Source organism: Schistocerca cancellata, chromosome 1 (assembly GCF_023864275.1).
Source record: "Schistocerca cancellata isolate TAMUIC-IGC-003103 chromosome 1, iqSchCanc2.1, whole genome shotgun sequence".
Classification (NCBI taxonomy): Eukaryota; Metazoa; Arthropoda; class Insecta; order Orthoptera; family Acrididae; genus Schistocerca; species Schistocerca cancellata.
In genome coordinates, this window is record NC_064626.1 from 260,108,046 (window position 1) to 260,131,382 (window position 23,337).

General features: G+C 39.8%; 1 protein-coding gene across 1 annotated transcript in view; it reads left to right on the forward strand.

The window, feature by feature from the left end:
• Nucleotides 1–23,337, forward strand: part of LOC126168752 (G-protein coupled receptor 83-like) — a 187,306-nt gene that overhangs the window by 71,124 nt on the left and 92,845 nt on the right. The window contains exon 2 of the mRNA XM_049920587.1: nt 4,562–4,653. Within this exon, the coding sequence (XP_049776544.1) occupies nt 4,562–4,653 (92 nt within the window). The remainder of the gene's footprint in view (nt 1–4,561; nt 4,654–23,337) is intronic.

Consider the following 23,337-nt stretch of genomic DNA (forward strand, 5'->3'; position numbering starts at 1 on the left):
ACGTAATACTGAGATAAACAGCTTTATATTTCGTGCAAGTTTTAATGCAGGTGGCTACAGTGAGTCACCAATGTCTTGAGTTGGTTTACTCCAGATGTTTATCTGCGATCTCTGGCCATGTTCCTGTAGAAAGACTTCCTGGAAAGTCATCATTAAAAGCAGGGACAAGGAATGCTTTTGCCAGTGGCCTACACAGTGGCTGCGGTGTCTCATTGTGTCTGCTAGGTATCCCATGACAAGGGTTCTAGCTGCATGGGATGGCGTGCCGTCGTAAAATTCTCCTTTCCCTCAGAACTGTGTCTCGTAGCTCGTGTTGGAGAAATTACTTGCATGCATTACTAGTGTTAGTGTCAGTGGTTTATATTCACAAAATGTGGTTTGTTTATTCGCTTCACTCTGCCTATCAATAAAATTCGTACATTCTCACGTAACTATGTCAAGTGATATATCGAGTTAACCGGAATTGTTTCGGGAATTCAACGTAAGGTGTGTTATTTGTTTGACACCTTACAAAGGAAGCATTTTTTGACTGAGGCAACCTAGTTAAAAATCAACGTTGCTTTCACTATACTGTGTAATATTGCTACATACATTCCTTCACTTCTACGAGCATGCTCTTCCCTATTTTGATGTGAAGTGAGTTGTTATTCTCCTTTCTACTATTCATCACCTTGGGTGTCTTTGCTTTTTGTATCCTGAAGAGATATTCTGTGGTAGGCATGCTTTCCACTCCAACAGGTTGGAATATGTGTGTGTGTTGTTGAAAGCAGGAACTCCCATAAATAGTGATAATTAAGTCCTGAATTATTCAAGCTATGCAAAATGTATGAATTTCATGCACTAGGAAAACAATTTGGAAACGCTGATTGACAGAAACAGCCAATGCACAGGTGGTTTCATAATAATGTGCAACTAACAAACATGGGAATGCACAGCTAGTAATTTGATTAGACAGTGGAGAGTAATTTGCAAAAGTGGTGAACCAAAAGGAATAGCGTTAGCTTTCTGCTTATAGTATCCCATTGAGGAAAGAGAGATTTGATATTCAAAAGCTATTATATCATCTGAATGAGTATCTACATCCCGAGTATCATTCTTATGTTACACCTCAGTAGTGCACAGTGTCTTGCAAACATCAGTCAGCAAAACATCACACGCTGACAGACCCTTATCAGCACCTGAAACCTAACAGCATGCAGAGAATAACTACTTATTGCTAATATTACTTCAAGGCATGCAGAGAAGGACTACTTATTACTAATATTTCTACATGTCATTTCAAACAGATGATTGTTTATCCATCAAAGGACATGTGAATCGTGTAGTTAGCTCACATACATAACCAAACGGCTGGCATGTGATGTGGCCCAAATATCAAGATTGTAATAACAAAGAATGACTAGACGCTTTGAAATAAACCTGAAATAATTAGAGCAGTGAAGAATTATGTTATCTCAGCACACAAATAAAATATTACAAATCAACTTAGCCACTCACCATGTAAGTAGAACATTCTGATTCACAAAAACCAAACAGAACATCGCGTTCGCCATTCACAAATTTTTAAAATCAGAAAATCGCTTTATATTTCAAGAGAGGTAGCAACTGGGAGTTAACAACAGGATGAAGAGAAAGATAGTTTACTGTGCCATAACCATCTGCCACTCAACTATGTGCAACCTATGAACATCCATTTTACTGTGCATAAGAACACATCCACGTCCCTATTTGCAGAAAAATCACAGACAAGCAATGTTAGTCTAATCTAGATGTAGACATAGAATCAATACAGTAACTGTGCAAAGAGGCTGCTACAGTGCTCACATCGATTAATCGAAATTGATTGTAGAAGACTTCCATAAAACAGGACAAAGACAGTTATTGTGACCTGATCAGACAAAATGTAAAGAGAAGTAAAGGAGTGGCAACTGAACAAGCAATTCAAGTCTCCCTTACATCTGACTAGGGGGACTTTGTTGTTCTGTGGTCTGTTGCCTTTGCAATTTTATTCCTCTTATTATGAAGTACAATACTTCCTGCATGAACAAAAGTTTTCAAACACCCCACTCACACCACTACATGTGACATCAGGTTATGCATCCTCAGTTATATAAGTGTAGGTGTAGTACGTCGAAATCAGGGACAGCTGAGTGACTCCGAATGGGGCACGAAAATACCCACAGATCCGATCATTCCATCGAACACGTTAAATGTGGCTTTTGTTGACGTTGTTCTCAAAAAACAGAAGCAAAAAATAGATAGACCTATATAACATATTTCCATAACAGGTCCCAGATGTGCACTTAGGTATCATCAGATATGAGTTTCAATAGTAGTATGAAATTTTCGCTGAAGATTAACAGATAAAATTACTGTGTTGGGGTTATAATATTTCGTCACTTTCTGGTGCCAATAAGAATAATCGCAAGAAAAAATATGGAAAATCATTTACAGTGGTACAAACAACGCTACAAAGTTTCAGATTGTGTGAAGAAGTGGTTCGTTCCTTATGAATATCTGGATCTGAAGGAGAGACTTCATGAAACCACATCTGCATTCAAAACTTGAAGACACAGGCATAACGGACGTAAAACATGGACATGCAGTGAATTGCGGTAATTTAGGGGAATGTGCTAGACTATATACGGACATAGATACACAGTTGCTTGTGAATGTGAATATTGTAGAGAAATTCCGGAGTGCACTCTGGACATGCCTCTACAACCCTCCAACCTCCATCCCCATCCCCCGCCTCCCCCCTCCTCTGTCTGTGGGACATAGTGTCAGCGGCTTCTGTAGGACACAGTGATAATAGGGACACAAGTCAGCATCGAACTTTTGCTGATAGTGACATGCTGCGCTTTTTTGAATGTAGGATTCGAGGGGGAGTGGGGCGGTTGCCAGTGCTTACGCAGTTTTGCCAAGACTATTAACACACGAATAAGTGAAAAGAAGAACAGGGCATCTGACAGTTGGAGACACATCCTCTACTTGGATGTAAACAACTTGTAAGGGCATGCCATGCACAGCTCTCTGGCAATGGCTGTCCAATAAGGAACTAGCCATATTACTTAAGTTCCAAGGTATTGCTGCAGATTCCTGTGAAGGATACATCTTGGAGATAGAACTATCATATCCTACCACTCTACATGACGCGCACAGTGAATTGCCGTTATGTCCAGAGCTACTTGTCTGTGCAGTGGTTCAATCCACTAGCTTATGAGGATGCTACAGATAAAAAGAGATACATCGTGCACCCACTATATGTTCCTTCTTTGTGTCTCAGAAACAATTCAGAACAGTACTTTTTTACTTCGGAGGATCATTTTTTATTATCACTTTCCCTCCTGCCACAACCATACGAACTTATCACTGCTCTGAATATCGTGACACAATTCTGCTGCTGCGTATCTCAGCGACATATAATGGCTTATAGAGACACCAAAACAGTATTCCAGAAATTAAGCTTCTGGTATTTAGTCACTGAGTGTGGGAAGGTATCATAAATTGTAAAAGTGTAATATATCTGTCCCTCTTTGCTTCCATCATAGGTGGAACTTAATTCGTTAACAGTTAATAAGTATATTAAAAAAAAGCGATTCTGAGTAAAGATTTATCGAACAATAGATTATATGCGACTTCCTACTTATTCCGATTTTCTTAGTTGAGTTTTCTTCTTCTTCACGGAGAAAGAGCCAACAAACACGCTTCCTGAACTCCGTTACCCTCGATCAGACGAAAAACAGATCACAGGCACCATTCTAGTACTGAGAGAAAGGATTCGTAAATGGTAAGGGACCGCATATGAAATAACTGATACAAGGATTATAGAACGGTAAAAAGGTAAACAGATAAAAAGTCACATTTTGTGTACCGTAAAATTATATGATTCATATTTTAAAATTTATGACCTGAGGTAATCTTATGACCCTACGACTAGGTACAGAAATTTTACAGTGCAGCATCTTACTAAGTAGCAAATAAAAAAATGTACTAAAGAAAGACAAGGAAACAAAAGAAGTAAGAACGAGATCCAACTAGCATTAGAAACGGCGTTGCCAAATAAGCAATTCACGGAATTCCATAAACCCGAAGGCGCGAGTCCACCATCACTGCAACGGAAATGGTCTCGCCACCACTCTGTAGTGTCCCCGAAATCTCTTATAGCACTTCAGCCCATAAACATTATCCATTCATTCACATTTAAATTTAAAGGGCTTCATAGTGTTCTTGTAACAACTGACAAAAGCAGGGACGAAGAGCAAGTACTAAGCATTTTCACCAAGCATTGTATACCTGCAAATCTAACACGAAAATTTAACAGGCTACCTTTGTGAATATGGGCAGAAAGATGGCTGACTCCTAAGACACCTCAGGCGATAACTGTCACTCATGAATCCATAAGAGTGTTTTCGAGTGCCCTAGAGTATGAACAGAGTTGTCATTTGTACTTACACGGTCCGCATTAATATTTGGGTAGCGATTATCAGCAATTGAGTGTCCATTGGATGCGGGACTCGTGTGCGGTCAGGGTAAGCAAACAGCGACGCTGTTGTTGCAGGTGCTGCGCGACCAGCTACGGGGTATCGGCGTGTGCATGGTGAACCTGCCGGAGAGCATGGAGGACTACATGCGCGGCCTCTTCGTCCTCACGTGAGTACATGCCGGCTCCTATGGCTTCACAATATAACGTAATTCGTGGCTACCAACAGGACAATTAAACTGAACAGTAGATGAGCGGAGTAACGCTATCCCTTACTTAAGTGGCCACATACGTAGTATGAAGAATTCGAATGCTTACTCTTACATTGTACGAACTGTCTCATAGTTCAGATAATGTTTTGTGTATGAGAGAAAGTGCAACATACTCGCAGATAAGTAGTACTTACAATGGCATTCTCAGTGTGCGCTCTTTCCTTTGTTTCGATGTAACATATAAAAAGATTTGTTCTGGGCTCTTGCTAAAGACGAACTCTGGAACACTATTGTTACTGTCTCTATCGTAGTTTACTGATGTTTGTTTGAAACATCAATTTTGTTACCATTTACATAAACACATCTTCAAATAAACACCGTATAAAACTTGCCCACATCATACAAAGATCACAGTCTGAGAGCAACATGTCCCAACCTCTAAAAATGGTAATCCCGCTCTGACGCACATACACTGTACAGATCAAGGTTCGAGAACGTTTAAGATCAGGAAATAGTCCAAGTCAGCATCAACATAACTTTTATAGTAGAAATTATTTCTCAATTTTAGTTTATACAGGGTGAGCCACTAACTATCGCCACTTAGAATAACTCCCAAAGTATGATAGTAGCTGAAAACTTCGTGTGACAAATGTTGCATGGGACAATAGAGGCCATAATATGACGCTGGTTTTTTGTTGCTAGATTGGGTCGCTTCAGAAAATTTTTGGAAGTTCCTATAGGATCAAAATGCTAAGGTCATCGGTACCTAGGCTTACACACTACTTCATCTAACTTAAACTAACTTACGCTATGGACAACACATACACACACACACATGCCCATGGGAGGACTCGAACCTCCGATGGGGGGAGCCTTGCGAACTGTGGCAAGGCGCCTAACACCACGCGGCGTCACTTTAGAAATATGAAATTCAACTTTGTTTTTTTAAATGGGATGCTACAGTTTGGTACTTATTTTCTGGTAGTGGCTATCGAGACGAATCCAATGATGTATAATAGTAAGGTCTTTGAAGGTCAACGAAGGTCAAAAAGGTGGCATGAACGTCCATTTACAGAAGGTGTTCGAAGTGATGACCTTCGGTATCAAGGCAGTGCTGCAATCTTCTTATCATGGATTAAGTGGTATCCCCATCTAGCAACAGAAAACCAACGTTATATTATGGCCCCCGTTGTCCCATGAAACTTTTGTCCCACAAACTTTCCAATTTCTGTCACACTATCGGAGTTATTCTTGGTGGTAATAGTTAGTGACTCACCCTGCATGTTGGTCCTGAAAATAATCATTCAAGTGAAAACTTGTAGGCTAAATAATTACTAAGAAGGTTGTTAAGTTCTGACAATATGAAAAGCAGAACCTTCCTGTAATTTTATAAAATCGATTTCATTATCAGTACTAGAATTAGAAAAATTATAAATGAAGACTAAAATTGTGCTTCGGTAAGAACTGAAAACTAAAAATACTGTCTCTAATGTAAACTTACTTTCAGATTACATACTTTTAAAATTATGACTATTAAAATTCTCCACATAAGATCGATACTGTGAAATATGTAGGTATAAGTAATAACAACATATTGACAAAAAATAGTTTTTTGGCAATCAGCCAGAAAAATCTCCAGTTGAGAACTATATAATTCAAATAAAGAAATTAACGCAAGTTTGACCAATATTTATACGGAATCATACATTTCAGTTGACATGCGAAAGTTTTGAGAAGGCTAGATTCTTTACAACTTTACTTGTTTGAGCATAAAGATCATCTTTTGCAGCCACACAAAAACGACATATTTCGTAGGCACATATTTTCTATGAGATCTTAGAAAAATAACATTCTTCCTCTAAAAGTATCTTCAGCTTATATAACGCTCAACGCTTAGCACTATCTGTAATCAGTGAAATGAAATTTTATTTTTTGTCAAGTGATTCATAATTAACACATATCATATCAAACATTTTAGTATAATCTCTAAAATCTTATAATAAATTTGTGTGGTGTATAACTGGAGGAACGTGAAAACTGCAACATTCTTCTGAGGGAGACCATAGCTGCAGATATTTGTAAGTACATGTGAAATTTAACTCTGAACATATCATACATAGTATGTGAGTAGCTCGTAAAAGCTTATATACATTGTACCAGTGTAGATAATATGAATGTGTTCATTATGAAAGAAGTGCAACTTATAAAAAAATTAGTGTTATTCTGCTCTAAAGTGGTTCAAGTGAAATTAGCAGCTGCAGGGAATCCTAGTAAATTAAGACAGAACAGTGTATTATTCAAATAACAACATGACAAAACAACCCTTTATTATTTTAGACTATTTTCAATATTTCATTTCGTTATTTAAAATTACTCATAAGCTTAATTTAATTCCTCATACAACAAATAATGTTCACAGTTGGTTTAAAATTTAGAGTTAAGTTACTTTTTAAACACCAACACATTTTATGAGAACTGGCCCTAGTCAAAGTAGTATCCATATGCCAGTCTCAATTCCACGAATATTTCATTTAGCAAATTATTCTGAGAACTACAATTAAGTAGAGTCTGAATCATAATATAACAGGATTTTCACCAAAAGAAAACCTCTGAATAGATGCAATTTACATTATCAGCCAATCAATCAATCAAAACATACCAAGAGACTTCCATTTTGTAGCCTAATTTTACTTAACTGAACTACCAAACTACACCTTACATGATTATTTTTTACAGTGTGATTTTACTCTTATCTTGTTTTGTTTCCTTTTGAGTAATAAAGCAGGGTTAATACACTCTCCTTTCATATGATAATACTTTCACTTACACATAGCTCCCTAGCACATGACGATTTCTCGATAATATTGCCCTGCTATTGCGTATTTAAATTTTTACATCCTACCTCAGTGGTTTTTTTATTACTGCTTGTAATTCACTGTTTATTTCTAATCAAGAATTCCTCTGTTGTACTGAAGGAAGTGTTACAAAGACATTAACTTTGGTGTACATCGTATAACACTCTTGCTGTTTGTCAAACATTTTAATTCACTAGGCAGATTCTAAAAGTGTTTACAGCTGACTATTTCACATCTGTGACAAATTACATACACAATAAGCTAGCTGAGATCACTTTTTCTGCTAGTTTGGTATTTGTCAATTTCTCCCTGACCTTAAATTCAATTACATGTTGGCAACAAATTCCATCATTGAATAACTGTATCGTTGGGCTGTGGCTAATAATCCCAACTGTTTAAATAAATGATTACAGGATGGTCCCACTGATAATTGTGATTACTTCCTTTAGTTCAGAGAATATGTTTTCCTAACTGACGCGTTACCCAACAATATTATTCCACATGAAACCCATTAAGGACATTGGAATATGTGTTAAGTCAGTGATTTCTGCCTCCCTAAGTTCGGAAATTATTCTTATGGTTAAAATAGCTGAACCCAGTTGTTAAAGCAGGTATGCTATAAGGTTGTCCGTCAACATGCATAAAATAACTTTGAATTTTCTGCCTTAATAATTAATTCTTCTTGGTGTAGATCATTGATTATAGGTGTAGTAGTTTCGAAAGCATAAAACTGGTTTTTTTTCTTTTTCAAAGTTTATAGCTGTCTCATTTGTGTGAAGCCAGTTAAAATATAACTAGCAGAAAATAATTTATGACATCCTTTGTCTGTCATTTGTACACAGTTCAGAAACAATAACGTATCATCTGCAAAACTAATTAAAACAATATGTTAGATAATTAACATGGAGGAAGCAAAGCAGTGGATGTATGATCGAATCATATAGGGCAGCCACTGTAATTTTTTCATATGCAAATGATGTAATGTACCTCCGTGAATCATTTAAACAGCCTAATCTAACAAGCTGCTTTCTATTTCTCAAACAGCAACTAAGACATGAGTTTAATATTCTCTCCATCTTCAGCAACTGTAGTTCTATATATCTAAATAATCATCAATCAGATGCATAAAAGAAACTTAATTTCTTAACCGGTTAAGAAATCAAATTTTCTTTATACAGCTAAGACATGACTGTGTCCAACCAGCGATACAATAAAGACGAAACTTTTCTAAAGAATACGACGACACGACCGATCACATTCCTTCGATAACTCGCAGAAAATAATAAATAATGATACCAGAATGAAAAATGCTCCTATCATAGCGAATATGTCCTGGGCAAAGTTAGGAATGTAGAAGAAGGGGACTGGCTTTTTGACTTACCTGATATCTCCAAGACAATTCAGTCAAAATTTCTTGACATATTAATACTTCTTACTTGTTAGTATTAGTACCCATGTCATGTACTTAAACGCATCGTGTCAATTAAAGTAACATGTCTGAAAAGGTTAAATCAGGTGATCGAACGGGATACTCCTCTTTCGAACGGGATACTCCTCTTCGCCCAATCCCTTTAGAAGGAAATCTGCGGTTGAAAACTTTCCTCGCATCAAGCTGAAAACTAGGTGCGCCCCATTCTGTAGAAAGTAATAACCTTCATTGTCAAACATTTCTTTAAAATCTGGATTTATGTGTAACATTTCTATGTAGGAGTCACCTAAGGCAGTCTCTTCAAAGAAATGCCACCCGATTCGCTCTAGAAGGCATATCACTTATCTACTCCTGGTAGATTAACATACATTTCCGCAGTTCGTTAGCCCAATACACACAGTTATGGCGGTCAACTGTTCCATTAAGTTCATAAGTCGCTTCATACGATCAATGAATTAGAGCCTTTTCATCTTCTTTGTACACATTGATGAGCCACTCAAATAATTCAATTCGCCCATCACGATCATCCTCGACCAGGGCATAGAGAAATGTCAGAAGGCTTTCATCCTTGAGAGCGCAGAAGTCTGTGGACGCTGGATTTACTGCCTCCTGTCTCACGAGAGCATTGCTTACCAGACTTCTTTGGGGACTGTGCGTATGTCTCAATCACTAAATTAATACTTTCACTGTCTGCTGAATGTCTCTTTCCTCCACTTCCTCCCCTCTTCATACCATGCATCGTTCCAAAGACATCAGGCATGTCTCGAATTCTTGTAATTATCGTTAACCGCTGGGATGGCAGAGTCCTACACAAAATTCTCCAATCTCGTAGAGCCTCAAATTCTCTGTTTTCCATTCGCTTACGTTCTTCAAACGATAGCGCTATTTTATTTTCATTCTTGCAACAAATGGAAGCTTTCTGAATTATTACCCACGAAAATTGAAAAAGTTGGAAGTAAATCAGTCAAACGTATTATGAAATAATTGATCTCAACGTAAGAAATAAAAAATTTTTGAGAAACATTTAATAGGCTTTGAATAGTGCTCGGAATCATGTACAGCAAATCAGCTGCCGACTGAGAATACGCATAGTCCTTCCTCATATTTGAAGGATTCTCTACTGAAAAGTTTTAGAGACTGAAAATTCAACCTTTTCTGCAAAACTAGACTTTACGCTGGTCAGTTTGATACCTAATTTTTCCTTTTTCCGTTCTTGTATGAGAACTTGGACTAAAACCCATTGCATAATTTCTAGAGAGCCTTGTTCTAGCTGCGCTCATATATTTGAACAGGAAAATTATCTATATCTGCTTTCATTAAAGAGAGCTTTAATTTCAAATAGTGTATACATTATTTTAGGACAAGCTGTAGATGAACAGCAAGCGAGGAATACGATAGCTCTGCTGTATACTCTTTCTAATCCGAGCATTTCATTACTGCCTCGTGTACATATTTTAAACTAGTTGAGTACTCGACACTGCCCAAGTATGTGCGACTACTTATTTCAATTCTGTTACTCCCTCTCCTCCTTCATCCTCTCTCCTCCGTTACCCTCTCTGTGTATCTCCCTCTCACCCATTCTCTCTGTCCATCTCCTCCTTCCCCACTCTCTGTGCATCTCCTCCTTCCCCTATTTGTCCATCTCCTTCTCCTCTCTATCTATCTCCTCCTCTTTTACTTTCTGTGTTCATCTCCTCTTCCCCTCTCCCTGTCCATCTCCTTCTCTCCCCTTTCTCTGTTCGTCTCTGTTCATCTCCTGCCCTCTCTCTATATATATATATATCCTTCACCCCTCCCCTTGTCCACATACTCCTCTGTCCTTTCTCCACCCAGCTCCTCCTATCTCCCTTCTCTGTCCATTTCTGTCTCTTCCCTTCCTCTATCCACTTCTCCCTGGCCTCCCTTTGTCCATTTCCTTCTCCATCCTACATGTGTCCATCTCCTCCTTCTCCTCCCCTCTCTGTCCATCTCCTCCTTTCCCTTTGCTGACCACATCATCATTCGTGCCGCAGTAGGAGGTTTTTGGCTCTTAGCCCACAGTATTTCTTCGTATATAGTAAGTAATATATGTACCTAGTTTGTTTGAAATAGATCCAGGGGCTATGAGGAGTATTTTTACCCTTGGCTTAGCCCATACATGCATACATCACATACATTTAACATATTTACACACATACTTCACCTACATCTGTTGCGAATTTCACCCTATGATTTCGTCTTCAGTCATCTCGATGTTTATGAGGTCGTATCTCCCGAAATATGTGTGAATACTGTCTGTGATATGTGTTCCGAATAGAGTTAGTAGCAAAGAAGTAATAAATTTAAACCTCATGCGCATTTCGGTAATTTTTTCACGCATCACAGTGTTTATGATGTCATACCTTCTGAACTTTGGGTCGTACAATGACATAATTTTGCAGGTACAAGTGAATGCTGTCTGCAAAATACACTCCAGGAAATTGAAATAAGAACACCGTGAATTCATTGTCCCAGGAAGGGGAAACTTTATTGACACATTCCTGGGGTCAGATACATCACATGATCACACTGACAGAATCACAGGCACATAGACACAGGCAACAGAGCATGCACAATGTCGGCACTAGTACAGTGTATATCCACCTTTCGCAGCAATGCAGGCTGCTATTCTCCCATGGAGACGATCGTAGAGATGCTGGATGTAGTCCTGTGGAACGGCTTGCCATGCCATTTCCACCTGGCGCCTCAGTTGGCCCAGCGTTCGTGCTGGACGTGCAAACCGCGTGAGACGACGCTTCATCCAGTCCCAAACATGCTCAATGGGGGACAGATCCGGAGATCTTGCTGGCCAGGATAGTTGACTTACACCTTCTAGAGCACGTTGGGTGGTACGGGATACATGCGGGCGTGCATTGTCCTGTTGGAACAGCAAGTTCCCTTGCCGGTCTAGGAATGGTAGAACGATGGGTTCGATGACGGTTTGGATGTACCGTGCACTATTCAGTGTCCCCTCGACGATCACCAGTGGTGTATGGCCAGTGTAGGAGATCGCTCCCCACACCATGATGCCAGGTGTTGGCCCTGTGTGCCTCGGTCGTATGCAGTCCTGATTGTGGCGCTCACCTGCACGGCGCCAAACACGCATACGACCATCATTGGTACCAAGGCAGAAGCGACTCTCATCGCTGAAGACGACACGTCTCCATTCGTCCCTCCATTCACGCCTGTCGCGACACCACTGGAGGCGGGCTGCACGATGTTGGGGCGTGAGCGGAAGACGGCCTAACGGTGTGCGGGACCGTAGCCCAGCTTCATGGAGACGGTTGCGAATGGTCCTCGCCGATACCCCAGGAGCAACAGTGTCCCTAATTTGCTGGGAAGTGGCGGTGAGGTCCCCTACGGCACTGCGTAGGATCCTACGGTCTTGGCGTGCATCCGTGCGTCACTGCGGTCCGGTCCCAGGTCGACGGGCACGTGCACCTTCCGCCGACCACTGGCGACAACATCGATGTACTGTGGAGACCTCACGCCCCACGTGTTGAGCAATTCGGCGGTACGTCCACCCGGCCTCCCGCATGCCTACTATACGCCCTCGCTCAAAGTCCGTCAACTGCACATACGGTTCACGTCCACGCTGTCGCGTCATGCTACCAGTGTTAAAGACCGCGATGGAGCTCCGTATGCCACGGCAAACTGGCTGACACTGACGGCGGCGGTGCACAAATGCTGCGCAGCTAGCGCCATTCGACGGCCAACACCGCGGTTCCTGGTGTGTCCGCTGTGCCGTGCGTGTGATCATTGCTTGTACAGCCCTCTCGCAGTGTTCGGAGCAAGTATGGTGGGTCTGACACACCGGTGTCAATGTGTTTTTTTTTCCATTTCCAGGAGTGTATATTGCCAATACCGTTAGTAGTAGAGCAATAACAAATTAAAACGTCATGCTTGATGCGAGAGTTTCACTTCATGGACAGTGAAAACGTAGTAAGCGATGAACTTGTTTCGCTTCGTCATTTTGTGGGGGTTCTCAACGAGAAAAAGTTTCGTAAGGGTTTGAAGTTATGTGTAAAGTTTGCAAGTCACTAACTACTCTCATTCTCAACTATTGGATGAATAATGTCTCGGTGTTCGCGAGTCGTTGGCTACACTTGTTTTTCACCCCCACGCGTTTGATAGGAAGGTGGTTCTTACCCTCACACCGATTCTTCTTGGTAGTAAGTGACAGGTGTATCAGTTTTGAATGAAATCGGTCAAGTGGTTTCGGAGATATAGGACATATACACATACTTTTATGATATATATGGATATCTTTTTTGTGTTTGATTTCATTTTTATTAAATGAATCCTATACGTTGCCCCAGGCTACGCTCAAGTTACCTGAGGAAACTCCTTGAAAACTAGACTGGTAGTTTTGGAGGTTAGCGTGTACAAACAAACAGGCAGCCACGACGGTTTGAGATAAAATCTCGTAGCAAGGTATCTCCTTTTTTTCGTATTCTGATTTGGATTACATAAAGCCTATCGTTGCCCAAAGCTACGTTCGAGTTACGTGTGAAAATACCATGAAAATTAGTTTAGTAGTTTTGCAGATTAGTGTGCTCAAATAGACAAACACGACCGGTTTGCTGGTTTATTATTAGTATAGATTACCTCTCTGTAGTTCGCACCTATTTTCCTGTGAATTTCCGACATCTTACATCATTTTACCTTGCCTAATGCTTTCACTAGATCGACAAATGTAATCGGGTAAGCCTTACTTCCGTTATCAGTCACACGGTCAGAACTGCCTCACTGGTGCCTTTACCTTTCCGAAATCCAAAATGAGTATTGATCACAGGTCTTCTAAAGCTCTGTTAAACTCTAATAATGGATCACGTATGTCTTCCATACAGTCCCATTTCTTCTTTATCAAACAGTTACTCTCCACGCAGTGGTCCTCAGTCTACTCTTTCGACCTATCTGCTTTCTCCTCTGTCTTTAGTAGTGGCATTTCTCTCACACTCTTTATTGCTGACACCTTTGCTGGGAATTTTATCGAAGGATGTTTGACTTTTCTATATGATGAAACAATCCTTCCGAGAAACATTTCTTTTCCGATTTCTTCACTTTTTTTCCTAGAGCATGTTTACCTAGGCTTTCCTGCACCTCGTTAACATTTCATTCTTAAATGTCTTATATCGCTATATTCTTTTATTTTTCTGATAATTTTCGCACTTATCTCTTTCGTGGATCAGTTCAGATATTGCTTATGTTACACAAGGTTTCTTCACAGCTATCTTTCATGCACTTATATTTGTCCACATTCTGCGAGAGCCCTTTTTAAAAATGTCCTTTCCTCTTATCTCAGTATCTACAGCCGTAGAGAACTTCAAATTTAGAGAACTTCAAATGCACCTAATTAATCCTCAGTGCTTTAGTATCCCTCGCCTTTCCACAATGATATAGGTAGGAAAGCTGTATAAATATGGAATTGAGTTTAGCTGAAATTTTTACAAAGGAGCCAGCTGTGCTCAGAAAGGGCAGACTAAATACAGCTGTCAGAAATAGTTTACCTTGTGGTGAAATCAAAATGGTTAATTCTTCTGAGTTAGTATCGACAGAGACTCTACTTTACAAAAGGAATAATTTAAAAATTATTGAGGCCTCCTGACTCATATGATACAGTTGCTGATCAGTTCAAAAAAAAACACGAGTCTCATTTCACATAGGTACCCCACTCATACTGTTAAAGTTGGTGGTGATTTCAATCTACTGTCGATACATTGGCGAGAATACATGTTTAAAGTCGGAGATAGGCACAAACGCCGTTCGAAATCGTTCCGAATGCGTTCTCAGAAAATTATTTTAACCATTGAATACACGGTCACACTCAAAGTTTAAATGGTTGCGAAAACATACTTGACCTCTTAGCAACAAAAAATCCCGAGTAAATAGGGAACACCATGACAGATACAGGAATTAGTGATCACGAGATTGTCGTAGCGAGACTGAATACCGTAACATTAAAACCCGACAAAAATAAACGCAGCCGCGCGGAGTGACCGCACAGTTAAAGGCGCCTTGTCACGGATTGCGCGGCTCCCCCCACCGGGGTTCGTGTCCTACCTCGGGCATGGGTGTGTGTGTCGTTCTTAGCATACGTTAGTTTAAGTTAGTTTAAGTAGTGTGTAAGATGACCTCAGCCGTTTGGCCCCTTAGGAATTAAAAATAATAAGTAAATAAAAAATAAACGCAAAATACATTTATTTCAAAAAGCACCTAAAAATTCGCTTGAGGCTTTCCTAAGAGTGAGTCTCAACTCCTTCAGATCTGATTATGTAAGCGGAGACCCGACGTGGCTTAAATTCAAATTAACATGAAATGTTACTGATCCACCGTGGTAAACAAACAGGTCACAACATTGTTCCAGAAGCAACGAAAAAAAGAATGTCAAATTTAAAAGAACGCAAATCCCTCAGGAACACCGAAGTTAAAAGAATGCACACCCTCAAGATTGGCAAAGATTTACAGAAACCCCGATGTCAGATGCTTGTAACACTTTCCAAGACGGAACAGTCTCGAAATCTGACACAAAATCCAAAGATACACAATCAGTACCTTCGTTGCGGGATAACAATGGTGATGTTAACAATGACAGTGCCACTACATCAGAGTTGCTAAAAACGGTTTTCTGATATTCCTTCACCAAAGAACACGAAGTAAATCCTCCAGAATTTGACCTAAGACCAACTGCCAACGTGAATAACTTAGAAGTAGGTATCCTCGGTGTAGCAGTTTCTTATGTCTAAGCTTGCTACAGTTTTACACGCCGTGCTTCCCTTTCTGCGAAAGAGTCTATTATCTCATCAAAAAAAAGTTCGTCAAACATTTTGCCAACTACTTAACCTGTATTACTAAACATTGGCCTGAAGGCGTTCAAAGAAACGAAACCTGTCATAAAACAGAATTCATTATAAATTACCTTCAGTTTCAACATTTTCAGTGTTCTATTACGTCCACAACGAACAAGAATTATTTACTACTGTTAATACGAGAATGAATTGAAAAACATAGAACAGCAATGACACAGGCAATCAGGTCATTCGAGTTTTTGAAATTTAGTGTTTTAATATTAACAAGCATTATTAGCAAGCATTTTTAAATATTTGTGCCAAAATACTTTTGATGACTGATCACGTAGGCATGGATTGTTTCTATAACACTAAATAAATTAAGCTATCATTTCTTAGCTCATTTTAAAAATATTAAAAGTCTAAATCGATTGGACTTAAGATACATCGGTTTTATTATACAGAAGCCGAACAGAAAAATGCGAACCATCACTGGTCTGTGCCGCGAGCTGCAAACCCGAGGCGAAACGAGCATCGGCTGAAAGATCCGAAAATACGTCCCGGGTGGAGAAAAACACGAGCGAATGAATCTTTCTCTCTCTGACGAATTTCTTTCGCGGGCCGGATTCAAGCCAATCGCGGGCCGGAGCCAGACCGTGGCTCTCCGATTGCCAATCCGTGATATAAAGCCTAACGAGGGGTTGTTCAACGTGAATTGCTACCGTAGCAGTGAAAACCTCTCTACTGCATTTCGTCCCTTTGTGACTGATCGTAGAGCTGCAATAGATGATGAAGAAGACGGCACGGACAGTTACCTGCAATGTAAGACATACTAAATGGGTGGCATTAGTAGCTACCAACAAGATGCAGAAGGATAATGTCAAACGGAATTCAGTAATACTGTGCTCTAGGCCAAGTATAGCTGATAATCTTACACAAAATAGTACGCTCAAAAGGTTTACCTATTGTGCTTAGTGTCTGGGATGCATAACGGTACACACAAGTATTTAAAACAGTGAAAATACAATGAATGCTTGTCTATATGCACCGTGCTACAGAGAAACAAATGAAAATACTTGTTATGAAAGTCTGCACTAACAAAATCAGCATCATCCTGCGCCCTTGCACGTGTAGAGATAAGTTATGTAACAAGACAGAGCTGCAGCTGTGTATAGTGCAAACACGGCTAAACTCGATTTTGTTGTCACTGAATGCTACAGGTCTATAAGTACAGCGGATGTGATCACTCGTTCGACAAATCGATGTTCTACGTACACGCGCTGCTAACAGCACCCGTAGTTTCCATGATTGCTTATTTCATTTTAGCGTGTTTAATGACGCAGCCGTCAAAAGCATTTTAACACGCTGACGCTGTTTGCTTTTGAGCGACGCGCGCAGCCCTATTAATAGGTCGGCACTGAATTACAGGACAGGGAATGACACAGGGCGCTTAATCTGCTACCTTAAACATGTAGACCAGGAGCACCATTCTCGTAAAACTATATCTCACTCTTTATGTTCGAGCCTTTTCACAGGCCAATCAGTTCAGACGACGGCATGTAATGATACAATGGAAAGGCGCAAGGATACAGACAGAATATTAAAATTTTTGTGTACAATACTCGCATACAATCAAGCAGTTGATTGCGCTACACTACAGGATGCTTGAAAGTGTGAACAGTTACGCATTCTCGGAAACACAAGCAAGTACGAAACAAGGGAACTGCAACACAATATGTATATTCCATAAGAGACATGGACGATAAAAGAGTCTTATATATATCTGAAATACCACATCAACAACAGACTGACATTCAAAGAGTGATTATTTATATACAGATGCTGTTATTGCTGACGTAAAAACTGACATTTCCTTCAGCTACTACAACTGAAATAGTGTTTCTTGTTGTGATCTTCACTCAGATGATTAGTGTACCCTGTGCAAGTCTCTTCATCTTACTAATAGAATCCATTTTCATTTAAAGTTAAAGCAATTACAGCTGCTTGCTGTAGACAATCTTTGGTGTAAAAGGCGAGACGGCCAGTGTTGTACAAAGTAAACGTCGAACCTAAAAGGGTGTCATGTGACGTCCGCCCCGATCAAATGCAACGAAAGATGAAGAATAACATGCCTAGTAACAGATCCGAACCCCAGTTCGGTACAAGTTTTCAACTTTCCCCATTGTTTTCAATGAACGTCCGCTCGCAGCCAATGTCTGTAATTCCTTTCTGTCTTACTGTGTGGCGCTTCAGGAAGTGTCCTATCAACTTATTCTTCTTGCAGTCAAGTTGTTTCATAAAATTCTTCTCTCCCAGACTCGCTGTAGCACTTCGTCATTAATTTTCCGACCGACCCTCCAAATCTTCAGCATCACAAAATTTTAACAGGTTCTATTCTTTTCGTGTTGTTCTACTTTTCGTCCACATTTCATTTCCCTATGAGGCTACAAACGCTTGAAGAAAAGACTTTCTAACAAAATATTTACGTTTTTCATCATCAGCTATTTTGCTGACCAGATAACAAAACTCGTCTGTTAGTTTTTTGTACCCTATTTGTTAATCTGTTTCTCTCAGCATCACCTGATTTAATCCTAGTGCACTTTACTTTTGTATCTTTTTCGTATTATAATCTGTTTTCAAGAAATCATCCATTCTGTTCAACTGAGTTTCGAAATCATTTCTAGTCCAAGACGTAAAGTTTACTTCGTTTTCCAAATTACTCAACTGTTCGCTTTACTGCTTGCTCAATGCTTGATTAACATGGATAATGAGGTAGAACCGTGTCTCATTCAATCCTCAGGTACTGGCTCTCTTTCATGTCCTTCGACCCTTAGAACAGATGCCTGGACTGTGTGAAAATTGTAGGTAAACTTATCCCGGATAATTTTAAAATTCCGAATAGTGTACAAAATTTTCAGAAACTTTTTAAATTCTACAAATGCTTTAAATGGAGGTTTGTTTATCTTCCCAACAGTGTGCAAAATCGTAAAAACGTTCTCAAAATCTACAAATGAGTTAAATAAAGAATCGTATATTTTCAAGCTGTCTTCTATCTTAGGGTCAGTATACCTCACACGTTACTACATTTCTCTAGAACCCACATTGCTCTTGCTCTAGACCTGTTTCAGCAAGTCGTTTCATTATTCTGTAGATAACTTGCGTTAGCATGTTGCAACTATGGCTTACTAAGCTGATAGGTCATTAATACTCATCAGTCTCAGCATCTGTTTTTGGTATTTGGAATATTGTATATTTCTTGAAGTTCAAGAGTATTCCGCCAGTCTCGTACATCACGCGTACCAGGTACGATAATTTTGTCATGGTTGGTACATCTACGGCTCTTAATAATTCGAACAGAATGCCGTCTACTCCTTTCGGTTCAGGACTCTGTTAAATTGTTCTCACGGTATCGTGTGTCCCACTTCTCATTCGTATACTTCATTCCTTTTCCACAAAATTATCTTTGAGTTTTTTTGTTTATATAGATCTTCCCTATATTCTTTCCACGTTTCAGTAGCAGTAGGTTGCCATCTGAGCTCCTGACGTTCCTACGTTTTAAGATTTCATTAACTTTCCTGCTAGGGCATCTATTTTTTCCGTAACCATTCAGCTTTCTATTTCTCTTGAAACATCCCTGCTTTGCCAGATATCTGTCAATCACATTTTGTAGATGACTATATTCCCTTTAATCTGCTCGATTTTCTGTGTGTATGTTTTCTCCTTTCAAAATTTGTACTTAGTATGTTAATGTTAACTGTAATGTGTTAACGTTAACTCAAAGAACTGTTTGCACAGTTGTTTCTCTGCTGTTTTCACTAATGTATTTGTTTCACTTATTTCGGTTGGTGTTTGACTAATGCTCTGTTTCAGATGCTCAACAACCTGTTCATTTTAATCCAGGTATGAGGTTCTTCATTTCCTCTCTTTTGCTTCATGCTAAATTTCGTAATTAATATATGTTCAAATTCCACGTCTGCTTCTAGAAAAGTGTTGGGGCTCATAATCTACTTTCCAAATTCCCTTCCTAATACACTAGGCAAAGACTGTCTTTTTTATCCAATCACACAGTGGAAACGTCATGGCACTTCAGTGAAATAGGGTGTTGAACAATAGCTTTAACAACTAATTTGATAGCTACTTGTGTAAGTAGGGAACAAGGGTTGCTTCGCCTACAGCTACAAGAACTCTTACGAATGGATCATTTTGACAGATAGCAGAGAGTGGAAGATAGTTTTCATACCGGTGAAGGCATACAGGGTACGGTACTACCGAACAGAAAGAAAAACAGTTAGTAAAACAAACACGAGGACAAGGGCAATGGTTAAATCCGACCTTTAGGTTTTATATCACAGTTTAAACTAAAGGTCAGTAAAAATAAGAGAACGGAAAAAACATCATCGAGATGCAGCACAGCAGACACTCGCTCCAGCAGTGATATTCGAGAACTAAATGTTCCAGAAAGTTAGCAACTAGGGAACAGCCATCGTGGATACTATGCTAACTGCTGCCGCTCTGAAGAAGAAAATATACATAAGATTTTTATAGTTACGATTGATAATCTAACAAACTGGGTTTTTGTTTGCTTGTAAAAATTGATTCAGAAATTCAAGTTCAAAAAAAAGCTGCTGCTTCCCATGTAGTACAAAATACGACGTATATTTGAATTTTTGGTATCTCCGAAGTTTTTATAATTCTAGAACCTACAATTCATTTGATTTTATTGTAATGACACCAAGATTACTTGAAAAATGATTTCACAGAGAGTCATTTTATAAGTAGGAAATGTACAAAAAATTGTTTTACTGACCCTGTTCTTATCTTTCCCCTTTTCGTGGCGCACGTTGGTTGTTGGCAAGTAAGTCGGGGAGCAAAACCGTAGATGTAGAAAAAAGAAAGAAAAAAAACAGGAGATACTGAGAAACGTAGCATACAACAAAATATTTTGTAATATGTTCTTTTAGCTGATTTTTGGAAACAAAGTGTGAATATTCACAAAAGCACATCATAAAAATTATGCTTCCTTAACAACAGTGATCAATCGTAGCTGTAATTCACTCATCTAGACTAAATCAAGTCGAGGACGAAAGTTTTCATGTTTGCTGTGATTGTTCAAAGCTATATTTCAAATTCCAGTGGTCAATACCCCGCTCTTCAGACTACCAAGGCAACATAAGACACCTTTTAAGAAAGTTATTGCTGTCAAATTCTACGCCGTATCTGCTACGTGCGAATTAAGTTTGTAAATTCGCCGCTAGATATCGCTCGCAGCGAGAGGTACTCACGTCTGATTCTCGTTACGGTCGCTAGATGGCAGGCAAGCACAGCTGGCGAATACACTGGTTTCCCTCCGTACACCAGATCGCAGCACAGTACACGACTACACTGATGTAGTTGGACGTACCATTGTGATGAAACTTTGCGTAATGTATGGAACTACTTCTTATTTCCCTACGATGAATTAAAATCAAGAAAGCCTGATAACGCATATATAAGTTAAGATAAATTTAGTGCTTCCTTTAAGCAAGAAACACGAATAGTGGGGTGACATAAGATCTAAAGACGAAAATGCTTTTTTATCCAAGTAGGCCTCATCTCAATATTACTAACTTGAAGTAATTCGAAGAAAAAGTACAAGTTTCAAATATACATTCTAGATATGCACGGTACGTTGTGTAGAACTATACGATGAAATTACGGACGGGAAAATTCAAGACAACCATAGCGCAAAAACTATACAAGAGATTTACAAAAGGAAATTTAAAAAATTGAGTAAAAGGAATGAATAATTAGCCAACATTTGAGCCAGAAATTTAGCTACATCTTCTCTGCAACTATCCTACTTTTTAAAAAAAAACTGCACGGTGGAAAAGTAACAAACTAATTACGTAATGAGGGAACGCCGAGAAGCCCAGTTGCCTTTGCCACAGTCCTGGCAGTAAAGACACTAATCCTTACTCGAGCTTGTAATTATTTCGAAAACACATTCCGTGGAAATATTTGCATTCAGAAACGTCTTGGCAACGACTGAGGCAAAAATTACCTGGCTTTAGGGTTTCTTGTTGCAAGAGTTCATGTCCTATATTATAGAAGAATAGGAGTTTTTCGAACAGTACGACATTTTCTCAACGTATAACCCTAACAGCTAAAACTTCTTACAGCCATTAAAGACCTTTAATTCTGACTACATGTGCTACCTATCTGTGAGAAAAGTACTGGTTGAGGAAACTGTCCCGAATTCAACACTACTTTCGAGTTTCAAAAGCTCCTTATAGGACGCTGCTGCGCATTCGTCCAACGACCTGTAAGCCTATTTTCTTTTATCGTGGCACGTGAAATGCACTTCTGGGGAAATCACGTGCACGAGAAAAATTACAGTCGTTGCTAAACTTTTTAATCTTCCCCATTATTGGATGACTCAGTTATTCTACACTTTGGAACATACCACTTCCGATAAAACCGTGCCTAATGCGCTCTGGTGTTCAAAACAGCATCCGTGTTGACTTGGCGTTTACACTACTGGCCATTAAAATCACTACACCAAGATGAAATGCAGATGATAAACGAGTATTCATTGGACAAATATATTATACTGGAACTGACATGTGATTACATTTTCACGCAATTTTGGTGCATAGATCCTGAGAAATCAGTACCCAGAACAACCACCTCTGGCCGTAATAACGGCCTTGATACGCCTGGGCATTGAGTCAAACAGAGCTTGGATGGCGTATACAAGTACAGCTGCCCATGCAGCTTCAACACGATACCACAGTTCATCAAGAGCAGTGACTGGCGTATTGTGATGAGCCAGTTGCTCGGCCACCATTGACCAGACGTTTTCAATTGGTGAGAGATCTGGAGAATGTGCTGGCCAGGGCAGCAGTCGAGCATTTTCTGTATCCAGAAAGGCCCGCATAGGACCTGCATCATGCGGTCGTGCATTATCCTGCTGAAATGTAGGGTTTCGCAGGGATCGAATGAAGGTTAGAGCTACGGGCCGTAACACATCTGAACGAACAAGTGGTGACCGAGACGTGTAACCAATGGCGCCCCATACCATCATGCCGGGTGATATGCCAGTCTGGCGATGACGAATACACGCTTCCAATGTGCGTTCACCGCGATGTCACCAAACACGGATGCGACCATCATGATGCTGTAAACAGAACCAGGATTCAGCCGAAAAAATGACGTTTTGCCATTCGTGCACCCAGGTTCGTCGTTGAGTACACCATCGCAGGCGCTCTTGTCTGTGATGCAACGTCTACATCTACATCTACATCTACATTTATACTCCGCAAGCCACCCAACGGTGTGTGGCGGAGGGCACTTTACGTGCCACTGTCATTACCTCCCTTTCCTGTTCCAGTCGCGTATGGTTCGCGGGAAGAACGACTGTCTGAAAGCCTCCGTGCGCACTCTAATCTCTCTAATTTTACATTCGTGATCTCCTCAGGAGGTATAAGTAGGGGGAAGCAATATATTCGATACCTCATCCAGAAACGCACCCTCTCGAAACCTGGCGAGCAAGCTACACCGCGATGCAGAGCGC